The 15054-nt window shown below is 45.3% G+C and overlaps 1 protein-coding gene across 1 annotated transcript in view; it reads right to left on the reverse strand.

Moving 5' to 3' along the window:
* Nucleotides 1-11985, reverse strand: part of LOC124622224 (juvenile hormone esterase-like) — a 103891-nt gene extending 91906 nt beyond the window's left edge. Inside the window, exons 1-2 of the mRNA XM_047147877.1 lie at nucleotides 11895-11985; nucleotides 10949-11083 (exon numbers count right to left, since the gene is read on the reverse strand). Coding sequence (XP_047003833.1) covers nucleotides 10949-11083; nucleotides 11895-11978 — 219 coding nt within the window. The 5' untranslated portion in view covers nucleotides 11979-11985. The remainder of the gene's footprint in view (nucleotides 1-10948; nucleotides 11084-11894) is intronic.
* Between the last annotated feature and the right edge of the window lie 3069 nt (nucleotides 11986-15054).

Consider the following 15054-nt stretch of genomic DNA (forward strand, 5'->3'; position numbering starts at 1 on the left):
GTTTCTTGCGCCATTTCGGAGACCGTTGCTTCCGCGTGTGCGTTTCCGTATCCGAATGTGGGTGAGGGTCTCTGTCACCACTGCAGTCGGTACCGAAGGCAGCCGTTGGCACTATTCGACTGTCGATGACCATTTGCTCATCCGATCTCTGTACTGGTGGCATCGGTCGGTGCTGCTCGGTGGGGGGCGTCGCCTCCGTCACCGTGCTCGTATCGTCATCCGCCGTCGTCGGCTTTTCGACTGGCGCTGTCTCTGTTCGGTGGGGCGTCGTGCGGAACACATTTGCATTTGTGAGAGGGAGGGACGTCGCCGCAGGTGTTGCTATAGGTTCACCTGTCGGTATCTGTGCAGCTCTTCGTTGGAAACACGCTGAGCGAAATTGGCCTTCCTGACCACAACCTGAACAAGTTTTTGGCTGACCGTCGTAAATGAGTATCGCTCTGCAGCCTCCAATTGTGAGATAAGACGGCACATGTTTTGATAGCTCGATCCGTATATGGCGCACACCATTAAGTACCGGGTACGTGGTAAAGGTTGTGCATTTTTCTGCTATGTGACTAAGTACCGCCGCGCGGGATTAGCCGAGCGGTCTATGGCGCTGCAGTCATGGACTGTGCGGCTGGTCCCGACGGAGGTTCGAGTCCTCCTTCGGGCATGGGTGTGTGTGTGTGTTTGTCCTTAGGATAATTTAGTTTAAGTAGCGTGTAAGCTTAGGGACTGATGACCTTAGCAGCCCCATAAGATTTCACACACATTTGACATTTTTTGACTAAGAACCCGTCCGTAGGGTTGTAGCGCGTTAACCAGCATCTCAGCCGGAACCTCAAATGGTAGCTCAAATACTCTCACAATTATCAATCCAAGTCCCTCACGATCAATTGCTACCGTTCCGACATGGCCGTCTGAATGTTTAAATTTAAGTCCATCTTTATGGTCGCGTACGGTCTTATCACACACCATGTGGTTGATCAGTTTGACGTAGGCCACACTGCTTGTGATAGGAGAAGTGGATGCCAATCATATCTTGTGGTTTAATTATAATTTCTTTACATGTAAATCGTTCTATTTCAAATGCCTTCGGTCGTGCAGTCATTATTAAAGCTGATTTTGATAGCAGATTGTCGGTACGAATGAGCCATTCTAGTTCGAAAGCGCAAACACTAGCGAAGGCTAACATGAAATAAACAACCGAGTACGCTCTAAGCACCGCAGTGGGGACGTAAGCAGACGTCCGCGCCGCACGACTGCGGAAGGCAGACTGCCACCCATAGGCGCAGCGGTTCTCGCTTTTACACGAGGCACAACACGATCTTCTCGAAACCATCAACATTCAAATTTGATTCCTGAAGTAGAAAGTCGCAGGTTCTTCTTTACTCGTACAGAAAATGCAGTTTCTAATTACTCTTGCTTTTATGCTAATCATATGCATAGTCAAGCAGTAGTACACTTCATTCCAATTTGATGTGTTTTGGAAACCGCCTTCATAGTGTTGCTGTTGTAACAGTCAAACATATTGCGGGCACTACACACAGTGCATCCACTGAGGTGGTGCCGAATTCTGCTGATAGCCTTAGTAGGACGCTTCTTTGCCTCGTCTGACTGATGCTTTGTTGGTGACCAGGTTCAGTCTGTGTGCCCACGTGCTAGCTGCGAAGCTGAGTGCTGATTCGTAGAGAACAGAGTGGTATGCTGTATGAGTGGTAGAGGTAGCCTGTACTGTTTTGAATTTAGCGTCACCAGTTGATGTAGTATTCGTTCTGCTTTGTCTTTCGTTAGGCTTAAGTGTTCGTTGAAATTCAATTCCTCATTTATGTGTACCAAAAGATAGCGTTAACATGTGCTTGTTAGATGTTTGTGTCTTTTATTTCAACTGAAGGATTTCTTTGGAGTGATTTTCTCAGTAATCAATTATTCAATAGCATTATTTATTTTGCCGCCAACGGTTTAAACCCGCGATGGGGTCATCTTCAGGGCAATTTACACCATTTGGTCGCTCGCTGGAGTCGTCACCCTGCCTGTAACTACCGTTACAAGTTACCAACCGTGCGGGTTTAAACCGGTTGGCGGCAAAATAAATAATGCGATTGTGACTGTCATTTTGAATAATTGATTACAAGTAAATTAATCGCTGTTTATCTCCATACAACTATGTTGTCTAAAAATCTCTTAGTAATGTGTATTTTTTTTACTATCTCGAGTTTGTTTTGCGACACCGTTGTGCAATTATTTGTAGTATTGTACTGTCTTTATCTTCTAAAAGCTCATTTGCGTAGTAGATAATTCCATCTGATCCGTCATCCCCTTCTAGAAGTTGTAGGACGGGTCCGATTGTTAAGTCCCAGAAGATGGGACCGCACATAGACCCTTGAACAGCCTTTGGCAATTATTTTAATTATTTTCGTGCTGTCCATCTGCCATTCGACTACTCGGTCTTTACAGTAATCTGGGAAACTGCTGTACAGTGACTGCGGGACCTCCAGATGTCTTAACCTTTGAAACATTGTGGGCCACCAGAGGTTATAGAATCCTCTTGCAATGTCAATCATTATTGGCGTGGCGTATTTCTGTCTTGCAGTAATAACTATATGTAGGGCGTGGTTGACGGCATAGTCTATGGATTTGACTGTTCTGGAGTCGAAATTGTGTTGGCTCGTGCCCCTAAGAGATCTGTGGGTTTGCAAATGCTTACACAGTAGCTTTTCCTGAATATTTGCTAGGGCGTTTATTAACAATATACGATTGTATGTCTTAGGATCTGAAGTATCTCTGTCTACTGATTTCTTAATAACGACTGCTTTGGAGGTTTTCCATACTGTAGGTACCCTGACCAGCCTTAAGGCATAGGTCAGTAACTTTATAAGGAAGGGGGTGGTCAGTCTTTTTCAGTGTATCCGAATGGGTACCATCTGGTCCAGGTTCCGTTTTTTTTTTTTTAGCTCTGAGACTGCAAGCGCTACCTCTTCTTGCGCAAAAGGGCAGGTAACAGCGGCAGTGTTGTGTGGTGTGTATAGCTCTTCTCTTAGAGTTGCATGATATTGTGTATCTGTATCGATGACGTCGTCAGGGAACACCGCTGTATTCCTACATCCCCACGTCATCCTGCCTTAGCGTTTCCAGAGCTAGTAGGGTTTTTATCTTTTGTGTCAGTATATTGTATGGTTCCTCCCAAAGTATTTTGCTCTGTTTGTGGTGTTATAAATCGTTCCAAGTGTTGTTTTCCAGTGTTGTACAGGATCTGTCTGCAAAAGTCTTGTGCATGCCTATATGCCTCAAGTCTTACGCGTTTGTCTCTACCTAGTATTGCTCTTTGATATAATTTTGTTGGCCTCCTGCATCTTATCTGAGTCTCGCAAGTTCATTGATCCATAGTATTGGTGATAGTTTTGTGTGGCTTGCCGTCGATATTGATATGGTTTATGCCTGTTGTATTACGTGCTTTAGTTTGTGTGCTCTGTAATCGATCTCTCCATTGATGTTTTCTAGATCGTGTTGTTCGATAATTTCTGTTAATTTGTTCCAGTCTGCTTTGTGGAACAATAAGTGTAGTGGTGTGTGTTTTGGTACTTCTGTTCTGAGTGTCTGTTAGTATGAATGTTATAATATTGTGTTCACTACTGGTTATATTGTCGCGTACGGTCTAATTTTTTTATGTAAGCCATTGCTGCAGTATTTGGTAGCGCAAAGCCGATATTACTGCTCGTACCATCGTAATCTGTGTTCATTACATGTAATTGTGTTCCTTGTATTAGGTGAGCGGTTATTCGACCCCTGTCATCAGTTTAGTCTGAGTTCCTGAAGGGAGACCTTGAATTAATATTAGCACTTATCACTAACTGTTTGATCTTGACATACACTGCTTGGTCTCTGATGTGATTTGCGAAAGGTTGTCTTTGATGGCTGTGTGTACATGGATGCAATCGCCCATGGAACGTTCCCATAGGTTATATCTGTGGTAACTAAATGTTGGCTGCATAACTGTCTTATCTTTTTACGTTATAAATTCTATTTAAAATTACTATAGCAGTCTTACAATCATTGCTGTCTGTTATTATGGTACAATGTGTTGGTAGAAATATTAGTTGCCCTTTTCTATTACGAGGTTATTGTAAGCACGTGATGTCTGACTGCAGATCTTGTGCTATTTTTGGCATTTTCGCGCTAACTGTATTGCTGTTTGTATGTAAAGCGTTGTAATACAGTGACCAAAAAAACGCAACACCAAAAAATAATTAATGTAGAGAATTGAAAATTCAGGAACACATTTGTCTGTGTAGCGTATTTAAACGATTAACGTTGCAAGATCACAAGTTAATGTAAGTGCCAGAGAAGCCATTGTAAATGACAAGCGGTGTAACCGCTGTCATAATGCTGAATGCAAACGTGCAAGCATTGTGTTGTACAGATGTCGGATGTCAGTTTATGGGATGGAGCTCCGTATCTGTTGTACTTGGTCGGCCAATACATGGGCGGTTAATGCTAGTTGTCGATGACAGTAATCGTCCGATGATGTCCTATCTGCGCTCGATTGGAGACAGATCTGGTGATCGAGCAGGCCAAGGCAACGTGTCGACACTGTAGAGCTTGTTGGGTTACAACAGCGGTATGTGAGCGAGAGTTATCCAGTTGGGAAACACCCCCTGGAATGCTGTTCATGAATGGCAGCACAACAGGTCGAATCGCCAGACTGACGCACAAATTTGCAGTCAGGGTGCGTGGGACAACCACGAGAGTATTCCTGCTGTCATTCTAAATCACACCCCAAACCATAACTCCAGGTGTAGGTCCAGTGTGCCTAGCACAAAGACAGGTTGGTTGCAGGACTTCAGCTGGTATCTTTCTTACCAATACACGGCCGTCACTGCCACCGAGGAAGAACCAGCTTTCATCAGGCTTCACCCTCCCCTCCAATGAGCTTTCGCTTGACACCACTGAGTTGTATATCACAGTGGTTCGGTGTCAGTGGAATTCACGCTACAGGGCACCTGGCTCGGAGCTGTCCTTGGCGTAGTAGGTTTGTAACAATTCATTATGTCATCGTGGTGCTAACTGCTGCTCACATTGCTGCTGCAGATGCAGTACTTTGACTCAGAGCCATAAGCCGGACGCGATAGTCTTACCTCTCGGTGATGCCACGTCAGTCTCAAAGGTAACAAACGCTCACGACCGTTATGGTGTCAAAGGAAAACTGATTTGCATCCTCATAGTGGTTCTAATAGAGCCACTCTTTTGCGACTAGTGCGAAATTTGAATAGACATCATCTTTCAGATTTAGAAACACGCCTACCAACTTTCGTTTATGTCGCACAACTCCTTCCTAATATTGCGATTTTTTCCCGTCATTGTATATTCATTTTGTGCCTGTGTGTTCTGGGTGTTTTACGTGTGCAGAGCATTTACTGCTGGTCTGCGTGTAATCGAAATGTGGTCGTCCATGTGCTCTTACGTGATCTCTACGTATTTTATCCAAACTGAATGATTCTGACCTGCGAAGGCAGACCTGGAGTATGAGGTCGAGCAGCGGCACTGCTGATGAAGAAATATTCCCTGTCCTTCGGATGATTCTGTCTGTCTGCTATGTTATTGGAAAACAGATAGAATCACGTTTTGGACGGTAAAATCTAGCATCCGCTGCGCTGCCTGCAATATATCTTTTTTCTCTAGTCTACTTAAAAGTAAGTTAAATTTTGAATTATCGGCTTTTTGTTGGTGCTAGTTTCTGTTGCAGTTTCTGTGGTGGTGCTAGATGGATTGTGGGTTGGTGCTGCCGCTGATTGAGAGACATTTTAACATCTTTTTGTGATAGCACATGGTTACGCTGCATTTTGTCAAACTCTTTTTCTATGTTTTCTACCGTCACACGTCTTTCACTGGTGTTGGCGGTGCCTGTTGGTGTGGCGTTAACGTTGGTGGTGATTTCTATTGGACTGACTGCATGTGTTGTAGTGTCTTTATTGATGTTTGAGGTCAAGGTTGTTTCTAGATACACAATTAAATCGTTAAAAATATCACATGTGTCTCCCTCAAATTCGATTTCATCTAATTTGTCTACTTTTTTAAGCCTGGATTGGCTGCGCGGGATTAGCCGAGCGGTCTCGGGCGCTGCAGTCATGGAATGTGCGGCTGATCCCGGCGGAGGTTCGAGTGCTCCCTCGGGCATGGGTGTGTGTGTTTGTCCTTAGGATAATTTAGGTTAAGTAGTGCGTAAGCTTAGGGACTGATGACCTTAGCAGTTAAGTCCCATAAGATTTCTCACACATTTGAACATTTTTTAAGCCTGGATTCTCTAGTTCTGGTTCTTGTATTGGTTTGCGATCTGATTGTTTCGATGTCTATTGATTCAGGCGCTATGTCTCCGTCTATTCCATTTTATTTTGACTGAGGTGGAGAGTGCGTCACGAGACAAATTTGATTGGTTTGGTGTGTTGTTCACATTTCGGTGTGTCGTAGGGCTTTCCGGTTTGTGTGCGTCTTGTGTATGTGTGATGTGACGTACTCTGGTTGAGTGAAATTGTGTGTGTGTGTCAGCGAAGTTTGTACATTTTCTTGTGTGTGATATGTATAAACTCATCTTCCGACTAATCTATCGTCTGCATTAATGTTATTTGGAGTTTTATCTTTGTGTGGCAGAATGGGTACTGTCACAATATTTTTTAGTGATTTACATAACCATCCACGATTTTTCATTTTTAGGGCGACTCAGATCTAAAACATATGTCGATGTGTAATGATTATCACACGCTGAACACTATTTTAGACCGATCTGAAGATGGCTCGAACCGGTAATCAATAAATAAAATCTGAGAACTTGACGTAGGATTTTATTCATAAATGTTTTAAATCAATGCGAAGCCGAACAACTGCTTGCATAAGAGCCAGAGGTGGACCAACGCTTTATTGACTTGCTTAATTTGTGAAGCTATTTCTCTTGAATAAATAATCCGTTTTTTTCTGAAACTGTAATTGTTTGTTTGTACATCACATCTACCGATTTACGTCCCATTCGGATGATTCCTTCGTGGTGCATCGTCTTTTTTGTCTTATAGTGCATATGACGATGAATATGGTAAGAAGTACAAAACCAACTGATGTGCTTCAAAGCAGAATAGTAATAACTATATCTCTATAGGAAAAACTGCTTCAACTTCTTCTAAAATATATTGCTCGTAATAAAAGAAGACCACGGGAATACTGAGACCTAAAAAAGATTGCATCATTTCATGAAGCCAGCGAAAGTAAGATGTTCCACAAGGGGAAGTAAATGGTTTATGCTGTTTTGTCCAGTATCCTCGAAGGTCGATTATTGTGCTACAGTCAGAAGATAACTGTCCCTCATTCAGCAAAAACGAACAAGTAACAAGTCTTTTACACTTGAAAAAACTGAAGACTATCAGAAATAACTGGAACTCACCAGGAAAAAGGCTTTTGAAAATAAGATGTTAATTTGTTGAGCAAAACATTATTTTCTAATAGTGTAGTCGGGTACTATATGCAGGCAGAAAAAAAGCAGTTTAATAAATACGATGGAAGCGTAAAATTTGTAACTATTTAATAGGCCGCACTATGTATTTGTATAACAGTTGGTTAAATCAAATGTAACAATGTACCTCACAATAAAGTTAGTTATTACTGTCTGTAAAAGGTAACAACCTCAAATTACTGAAACACCAGGTAACTCAACGTAAAGAAAATATTTTGTGTTTTTTATGAGAATTCTACGTAATAATTCTACGTAATAACGTGTGCTGCATTGATACAGCTTCAAAAAATTTCTTGTACAACTATTTGAAACCGAACGTTCGTCTTCAAAATTAATAACTCAAACTTAACAAGTATTATTTGCAAGTTATTTACAGCCGTTTTCTTCCAGCAAGCCCATGTAAACAGGGATCTGACTCTTATTTACGAGTACGAGGTGTTGCAAACTGAACCTGCTTTCGGGAGGAAGTACACTCCTGGAAATTGAAATAAGAACACCGTGAATTCATTGTCCCAGGAAGGGGAAACTTTATTGACACATTCCTGGGGTCAGATACATCACATGATCACACTGACAGAACCACAGGCACATAGACACAGGCAACAGAGCATGCACAATGTCGGCACTAGTACAGTGTATATCCACCTTTCGCAGCAATGCAGGCTGCTATTCTCCCATGGAGACGATCGTAGAGATGCTGGATGTAGTCCTGTGGAACGGCTTGCCATGCCATTCCCACCTGGCGCCTCAGTTGGACCAGCGTTCGTGCTGGACGTGCAGACCGCGTGAGACGACGCTTCATCCAGTCCCAAACATGCTCAATGGGGGACAGATCCGGAGATCTTGCTGGCCAGGGTAGTTGACTTACACCTTCTAGAGCACGTTGCGTGGCACGGGATATATGCGGACGTGCATTGTCCTGTTGGAACAGCAAGTTCCCTTGCCGGTCTAGGAATGGTAGAACGATGGGTTCGATGACGGTTAGGATGTACCATGCACTATTCAGTGTCCCCTCGACGATCACCAGTGGTGTACGGCCAGTGTAGGAGATCGCTCCCCACACCGTGATGCTGGGTGTTGGCCCTGTGTGCCTCGGTCGTATGCAGTCCTGATTGTGGCGCTCACCTGCACGGCGCCAAACACGCATACGATCATCATTGGCACCAAGGCAGAAGCGACTCTCATCGCTGAAGACGACACGTCTCCATTCGTCCCTCCATTCACGCCTGTCGCGACACCACTGGAGGCGGGCTGCACGATGTTGGGGCGTGAGCGGAAGACGGCCTAACGGTGTGCGGGACCGTAGCCCAGCTTCATGGAGACGGTTGCGAATGGTCCTCGCCGATACCCCAGGAGCAACAGTGTCCCTAATTTGCTGGGAAGTGGCGGTGCGGTCCCCTACGGCACTGCGTAGGATCCTACGGTCTTGGCGTGCATCCGTGCGTCGCTGCGGTCCGGTCCCAGGTCGACGGGCACGTGCACCTTCCGCCGACCACTGGCGACAACATCGATGTACTGTGGAGACCTCACGCCCCACGTGTTGAGCAATTCGGCGGTACGTCCACCCGGCCTCCCGCATGCCCACTATACGCCCTCGGTCAAAGTCCGTCAACTGCACATACGGTTCATGTCCACGCTGTCGCGGCATGCTACCAGTGTTAAAGACTGCGATGGAGCTCCGTATGCCACGGCAAACTGGCTGACACTGACGGCGGCGGTGCACAAATGCTGCGCAGCTAGCGCCATTCGACGGCCAACACCGCGGTTCCTGGTGTGTCCGCTGTGCCGTGCGTGTGATCATTGCTTGTACAGCCCTCTCGCAGTGTCCGGAGCAAGTATGGTGGGTCTGACACATCGGTGTCAGTGTGTTCTTTTTTCCATTTCCAGGAGTGTAGATCCGACCATCCAAATTTAGGTTTTCCGTGATTTCCCTAAATCACTCAAGGAAAGTGCTGCCGCGATGGTACTTTCGAAAGGGCATAGCCGATTTATTTCTCCATCCTTCGAACAATTCGAGCATGTGTTCCGTCTCTAATGACCTCGATATTGTCGGGAAGCTAAACCCTCATCTTCCTTCCTTTCTTCTTTATCTGGTGAAAGCAGTTAATCTTCGCAAGCGCAACGGAAAACCAAGTCTTGAGTATCAGAAGGAAATGAATGATCATGAGAATGGTTGTTTAGTCCCATGAACGGTAAGTGAAATATGGAGTGCATAATTTATGAAGGAGGCCTCTACGAAATCGCCCATGGCATGCAAATGTTTGTTCAGTTTGTATAATGTGAAACAACTCTGAGTATTAGTTAAGTACACAAACAATAATCTCTGAGTACAAAAAAACTTTTCCCTGAGCATTTGTTGAAAGTCGATCTCTGAACATTGCTGGTTGTACAGCTACATTTATCTTGTCATCAATGTGACTAATTACCTGAAAACGCTGAAAGTCTCATAATACGTACTATTACTCGGAACATCGAAAATGTGCAAACTATTAGTGGCTAGTCGTACAGTTAAAATGGGCCCGCTATCAAGGTATGTCCTACTGACTGTAATCTTACATAAGCACGTGGTTGAGGGGAGAACAAAGGAAGTTTTGACTATAAAATTATTGTTTGTTATTAACCATCTATATTAGAAGAAAAATTTCTGTTACAGAGTAACCAGATATGAGGTGAAGGTTGTTGATCAAACTAAGTATCAAAATTTAGTTCACATTACAGAAAAAATTAATAATGGTGTGGGAAAAGTCTGACTTACTTGTTACAGAATGTGAGGGAGGTTTAGTGTTTACTATGAATATGGATGCCAATAGAAGGCTTGGGTATGCGTATCCAAGTGGGCACATGACTCAAAATTCAACTGTGGCAGAAAGGAACACTCGCGAAAAAGCGTTTGCTTGTACACTGCAACCAAAGAGCTTCCCGTGAGACATTTCACTCGTCCATTACCTGCTAGTCCAAGGAGATCCGCAAAACAGTGCAGGAAACGTGGTGGAAAGCGGACAAATTACATATTGCTTAAGCCCAGACTTGTACATTTCATAGTTGTTCTTTTTCTAGAATAGGATCGTCGTAAGACAGTACACGCCTCCGTGTAGTTCACATGAGATTAAAACAGGTGACAAAAAGGACAGTTTAAATAATTAGCTAAATAAAGTGATGAAGAGTGCCTGTATGGTGTATTTATATGCCTAAGAACTGCTGCGGTCCAAAAATCGAGAGTAAGTGTAAAGCTATGCAAATGCTTACTACAGCTATTTACTATCAAAAACAGTCTTGATCACAATTTAGTTATTACAGTGACCGGTTTGGACCACTACTGTGGTCGAAACTGGTCACCGTAATAAATAAATCGTGATCAAGACTGTTTTTGATATAAGTATTTGTAACACATTGATCACTGGTCACTCCCACAATGTATTTAAAAGTAATTAGCTTACTACAGCGGTTAGAACAATCATGTGTGGTACTCACACGGAATCGGAGATCTCCCAGAGGTGGTGTGGCGTACGGTATTCCCAGGAACTTGTTGTAGAGAACGCCGTTCAATGAAGTGGCCACTACGCCCCTCAGAGCTCCGTCCTCTATATTCACAATTACGTCGTCACCCTGCAACAGAATCTCCATTAACCATTGCAACAAACGGAAAATACTACACATACAATTTACTCTGTCTGTCTTCCTCTCTCTCTTACTCGCATATGCGCTCACAAGCTCACTAACTTAAGAAGTAACTGCAATAAGATGCGATTCTGGACCAGATCTCTTAGGGCAGACCAGTCTTCATTAAGTGTATGACTAAAGGCGACACGTGAAGAGGTTTGAGGTTAACCCGACCTACTGGCGAATAGTCTGGTAAACGGTAACTATTCTCCAACAAAGTCAAATATTTAAGACATTAACTCATTTGTAGCCATGCGCTTGGGTTTACTTGGGGGTGATCAGTAAACGACTTTACGAAACTGTATCAAACGCCTTCCGGAATGAATGACTGTGGAAAAACCTGGTGGACGGTTGAACCATAATGACAAGTCCGACTGTGGACAAGTCGTGAATTCGGAAAATTTTTACGTCCAATATATAGACGAAGCCGTTAATTAGCAATGCCTGATCTTAACAAAGGACGATTCCATAAAAGCTGCAGAATGTCGAGAAACAGATTTATTATTGTTCTGTGGACTCAGAAATCAAGAGTAAAGTAATTATCTTAGCTACTGCTCTGTCTTGTATAGATTCAATATTTACCGAGAAGTTAAACTGTATCATCGAGGTCTTTCGCGGCGACATGTCTGAATGAAATCCTATCGGTTCTTAACCCGCGTCAATTCGAATAAAATTTTCGAGCTTTCATTGACCGACTCCGCCATAGAAACCTTGAAAATTTAATTCGAATTGCTTCTGGCGTCATTGAATAGCATACCTCTTGAATGATGGGGTGACGAGGGACAGCCGCAATCCGCGTGCCGAAGGCGGCAGCGATCAGCAAAAGCGCGATGGAATGCATGTTTATCTCCTCCCGGACACGGTTTTACTGGCAATATATATATCCACAAATTACAGAGGAATTATCTGTTATCTGCTTTACGATAAAGCAAAGTCGATCATTGACGTTCAAGTACCTTATATCTGGTTCCAAGAATCACATTATCTCTGTTCTTGTAACATTACAGTAAAGTCTGTGCCATATTTTTCAGTATTGGAGAACTCTCTATCTTAAGATATCGATAAAGTCATCGCCAATACACCTGTATAATAAATCAAATTGTTGCAGAGTACAAAGGTATTTTGCTGAAACCTCCAACACCTGTGGCCGGTACAAATGAGTAGGTACTAATCGTTGTAGATATCCTTCTAATCACATACAGTATTGTCACAAATCACTGAATCTATGCATATTATAAAAATGGATGTGCGTACACTATGTGATCAAAAGAATCCGGACACCCCCAAAAGCATATGTTTTTCATATTAGCTTCACTGTGCTGCCACCTACTACCAGGTACTCCATATCAGCGAACTCAGTAGTCATTAGACATCGTGAGAGAGCAGAATGGAGCGCTCCGCGGAACTCACAGACGTGGAACGTGGTCAGGTGATTGGGTGTCACTTGTGTCATACGTCTGTACGCGAGATTTCCACACTCCCAAACATCCCTAGGTCCACTGTTTCCGATGTGATAGTGAAGTGTTAACGTGAAGGGACACGTACAGGCCGACCTCGTCTGTTGACTGACAGAGACCGCCGACAGTTGAAGAGGGTCGGAATATGTACTAGGCAGACATCTATCCAGACCATCACAAAGGGATTCCAAACTGCTTCAGAATCCACTGCAAGTACTATGACAGTTAGGCGGGAGGTGAGAAAACTTGGATATCATGGTCGAGCGGCTGTTCATAAGCCACACATCACGCCGGTAAATGTCAAACGACGCCTCGCTTCGTATAAGGAGCGTAAACGTTGGACGACTGAACAGTGGAAAAACTTTGTGTGGAGTGACGAATCACGGTACACAATGTGGCGATCCGATGGCAGGGTGTGGGTATTGCGAATGCCCGGTGAACGTCATCTGCCAGCGTGTGTAGTGGCAAGAGCAAAATTCGGAGGCGGTGGTGTTATGGGGTGGCCGTGTTTTGCATGGAGGGGGCTTGCACCCCTTGTTGTTCTGCGTGGCACTACCACAGCACAGGCCTGTATTGATGTTTTTAGCACCTTCTTGCTTCCCACTGTTGAAGACCAATTCGGGGATGGCGATTGCATCATTCAAAACGATCGAGCACCTGTTCATAATGCACGGCCTGTGGCAGAGTGGTTTCACGACAATAATATCTCTGCGATGGACTGGCCTGCCCAAAGTGCTGACCTACATCCTATATAACCCCCTCTGGATGTTTCGGATCTCCGACTTCGTGCCAGGCCTCAGGGACCGACATCGATACCTCTCCTCAGTGCAGCATTCCGTGAATAATGGGCTGAAAACCTTCCAAGAAACCTTCCGGCACCACACTGAACGTATGTTGCGACAGTGGAAGCTGTCATCAAGGCTAAGGGTGGGCCAATACCATATTGAATTCCAGCATTATCGACGGAGGACGCCATGAACTTGTAAGTCATTTTCAGCCAGGTGTTCGGGTACTTTTGATCACATAGTGTATATACACTCCTGGAAATGGAAAAAAGAACACATTGACACCGGTGTGTCAGACCCACCATACTTGCTCCGGACACTGCGAGAGGGCTGTACAAGCAATGATCACACGCACGGCACAGCGGACACACCAGGAACCGCGGTGTTGGCCGTCGAATGGCGCTAGCTGCGAAGCATTTGTGCACCGCCGCCGTCAGTGTCAGCCAGTTTGCCGTGGCATACGGAGCTCCATCGCAGTCTTTAACACTGGTAGCATGCCGCGACAACGTGGACGTGAACCGTATGTGCAGTTGACGGACTTTGAGCGAGGGCGTATAGTGGGCATGCGGGAGGCCGGGTGGACGTACCGCCGAATTGCTCAACACGTGGGGCGTGAGGTCTCCACAGTACATCGATGTTGTCGCCAGTGGTCGGCGGAAGGTGCACGTGCCCGTCGACCTGGGACCGGACCGCAGCGACGCACGGATGCACGCCAAGACCGTAGGATCCTACGCAGTGCCGTAGGGGACCGCACCGCCACTTCCCAGCAAATTAGGGACACTGTGCTCCTGGGGTATCGGCGAGGACCATTCGCAACCGTCTCCATGAAGCTGGGCTACGGTCACGCACACCGTTAGGCCGTCTTCCGCTCACGCCCCAACATCGTGCAGCCCGCCTCCAGTGGTGTCGCGACAGGCGTGAATGGAGGGACGAATGGAGACGTGTCGTCTTCAGCGATGAGAGTCGCTTCTGCCTTGGTGCCAATGATGGTCGTATGCGTGTTTGGCGCCGTGCAGGTGAGCGCCACAATCAGGACTGCATACGACCGAGGCACACAGGGCCAACACCCGGCATCATGGTGTGGGGAGCGATCTCCTACACTGGCCGTACACCACTGGTGATCGTCGAGGGGACACTGAATAGTGCACGGTACATCCTAACCGTCATCGAACCCATCGTTCTACCATTCCTAGACCGGCAAGGGAACTTGCTGTTCCAACAGGACAATGCACGTCCGCATGTATCCCGTGCCACCCAACGTGCTCTAGAAGGTGTAAGTCAACTACCCTGGCCAGCAAGATCTCCTTATCTGTCCCCCATTGAGCATGTTTGGGACTGGATGAAGCGTCGTCTCACGCGGTCTGCACGTCCAGCACGAACGCTGGTCCAACTGAGGCGCCAGGTGGAAATGGCATGGCAAGCCGTTCCACAGGACTACATCCAGCATCTCTACGATCGTCTCCATGGGAGAATAGCAGCCTGCATTGCTGCGAAAGGTGGATATACACTGTACTAGTGCTGACATTGTGCATGCTCTGTTGCCTGTGTCTATGTGCCTGTGGTTCTGTCAGTGTGATCATGTGATGTATCTGACCCCAGGAATGTGTCAATAAAGTTTCCCCTTCCTGGGACAATGAATTCACGGTGTTCTTATTTCAATTTCCAGGAGTGTATG

Source organism: Schistocerca americana, chromosome 7, assembly GCF_021461395.2.
Source record: "Schistocerca americana isolate TAMUIC-IGC-003095 chromosome 7, iqSchAmer2.1, whole genome shotgun sequence".
Classification (NCBI taxonomy): domain Eukaryota; kingdom Metazoa; phylum Arthropoda; class Insecta; order Orthoptera; family Acrididae; genus Schistocerca; species Schistocerca americana.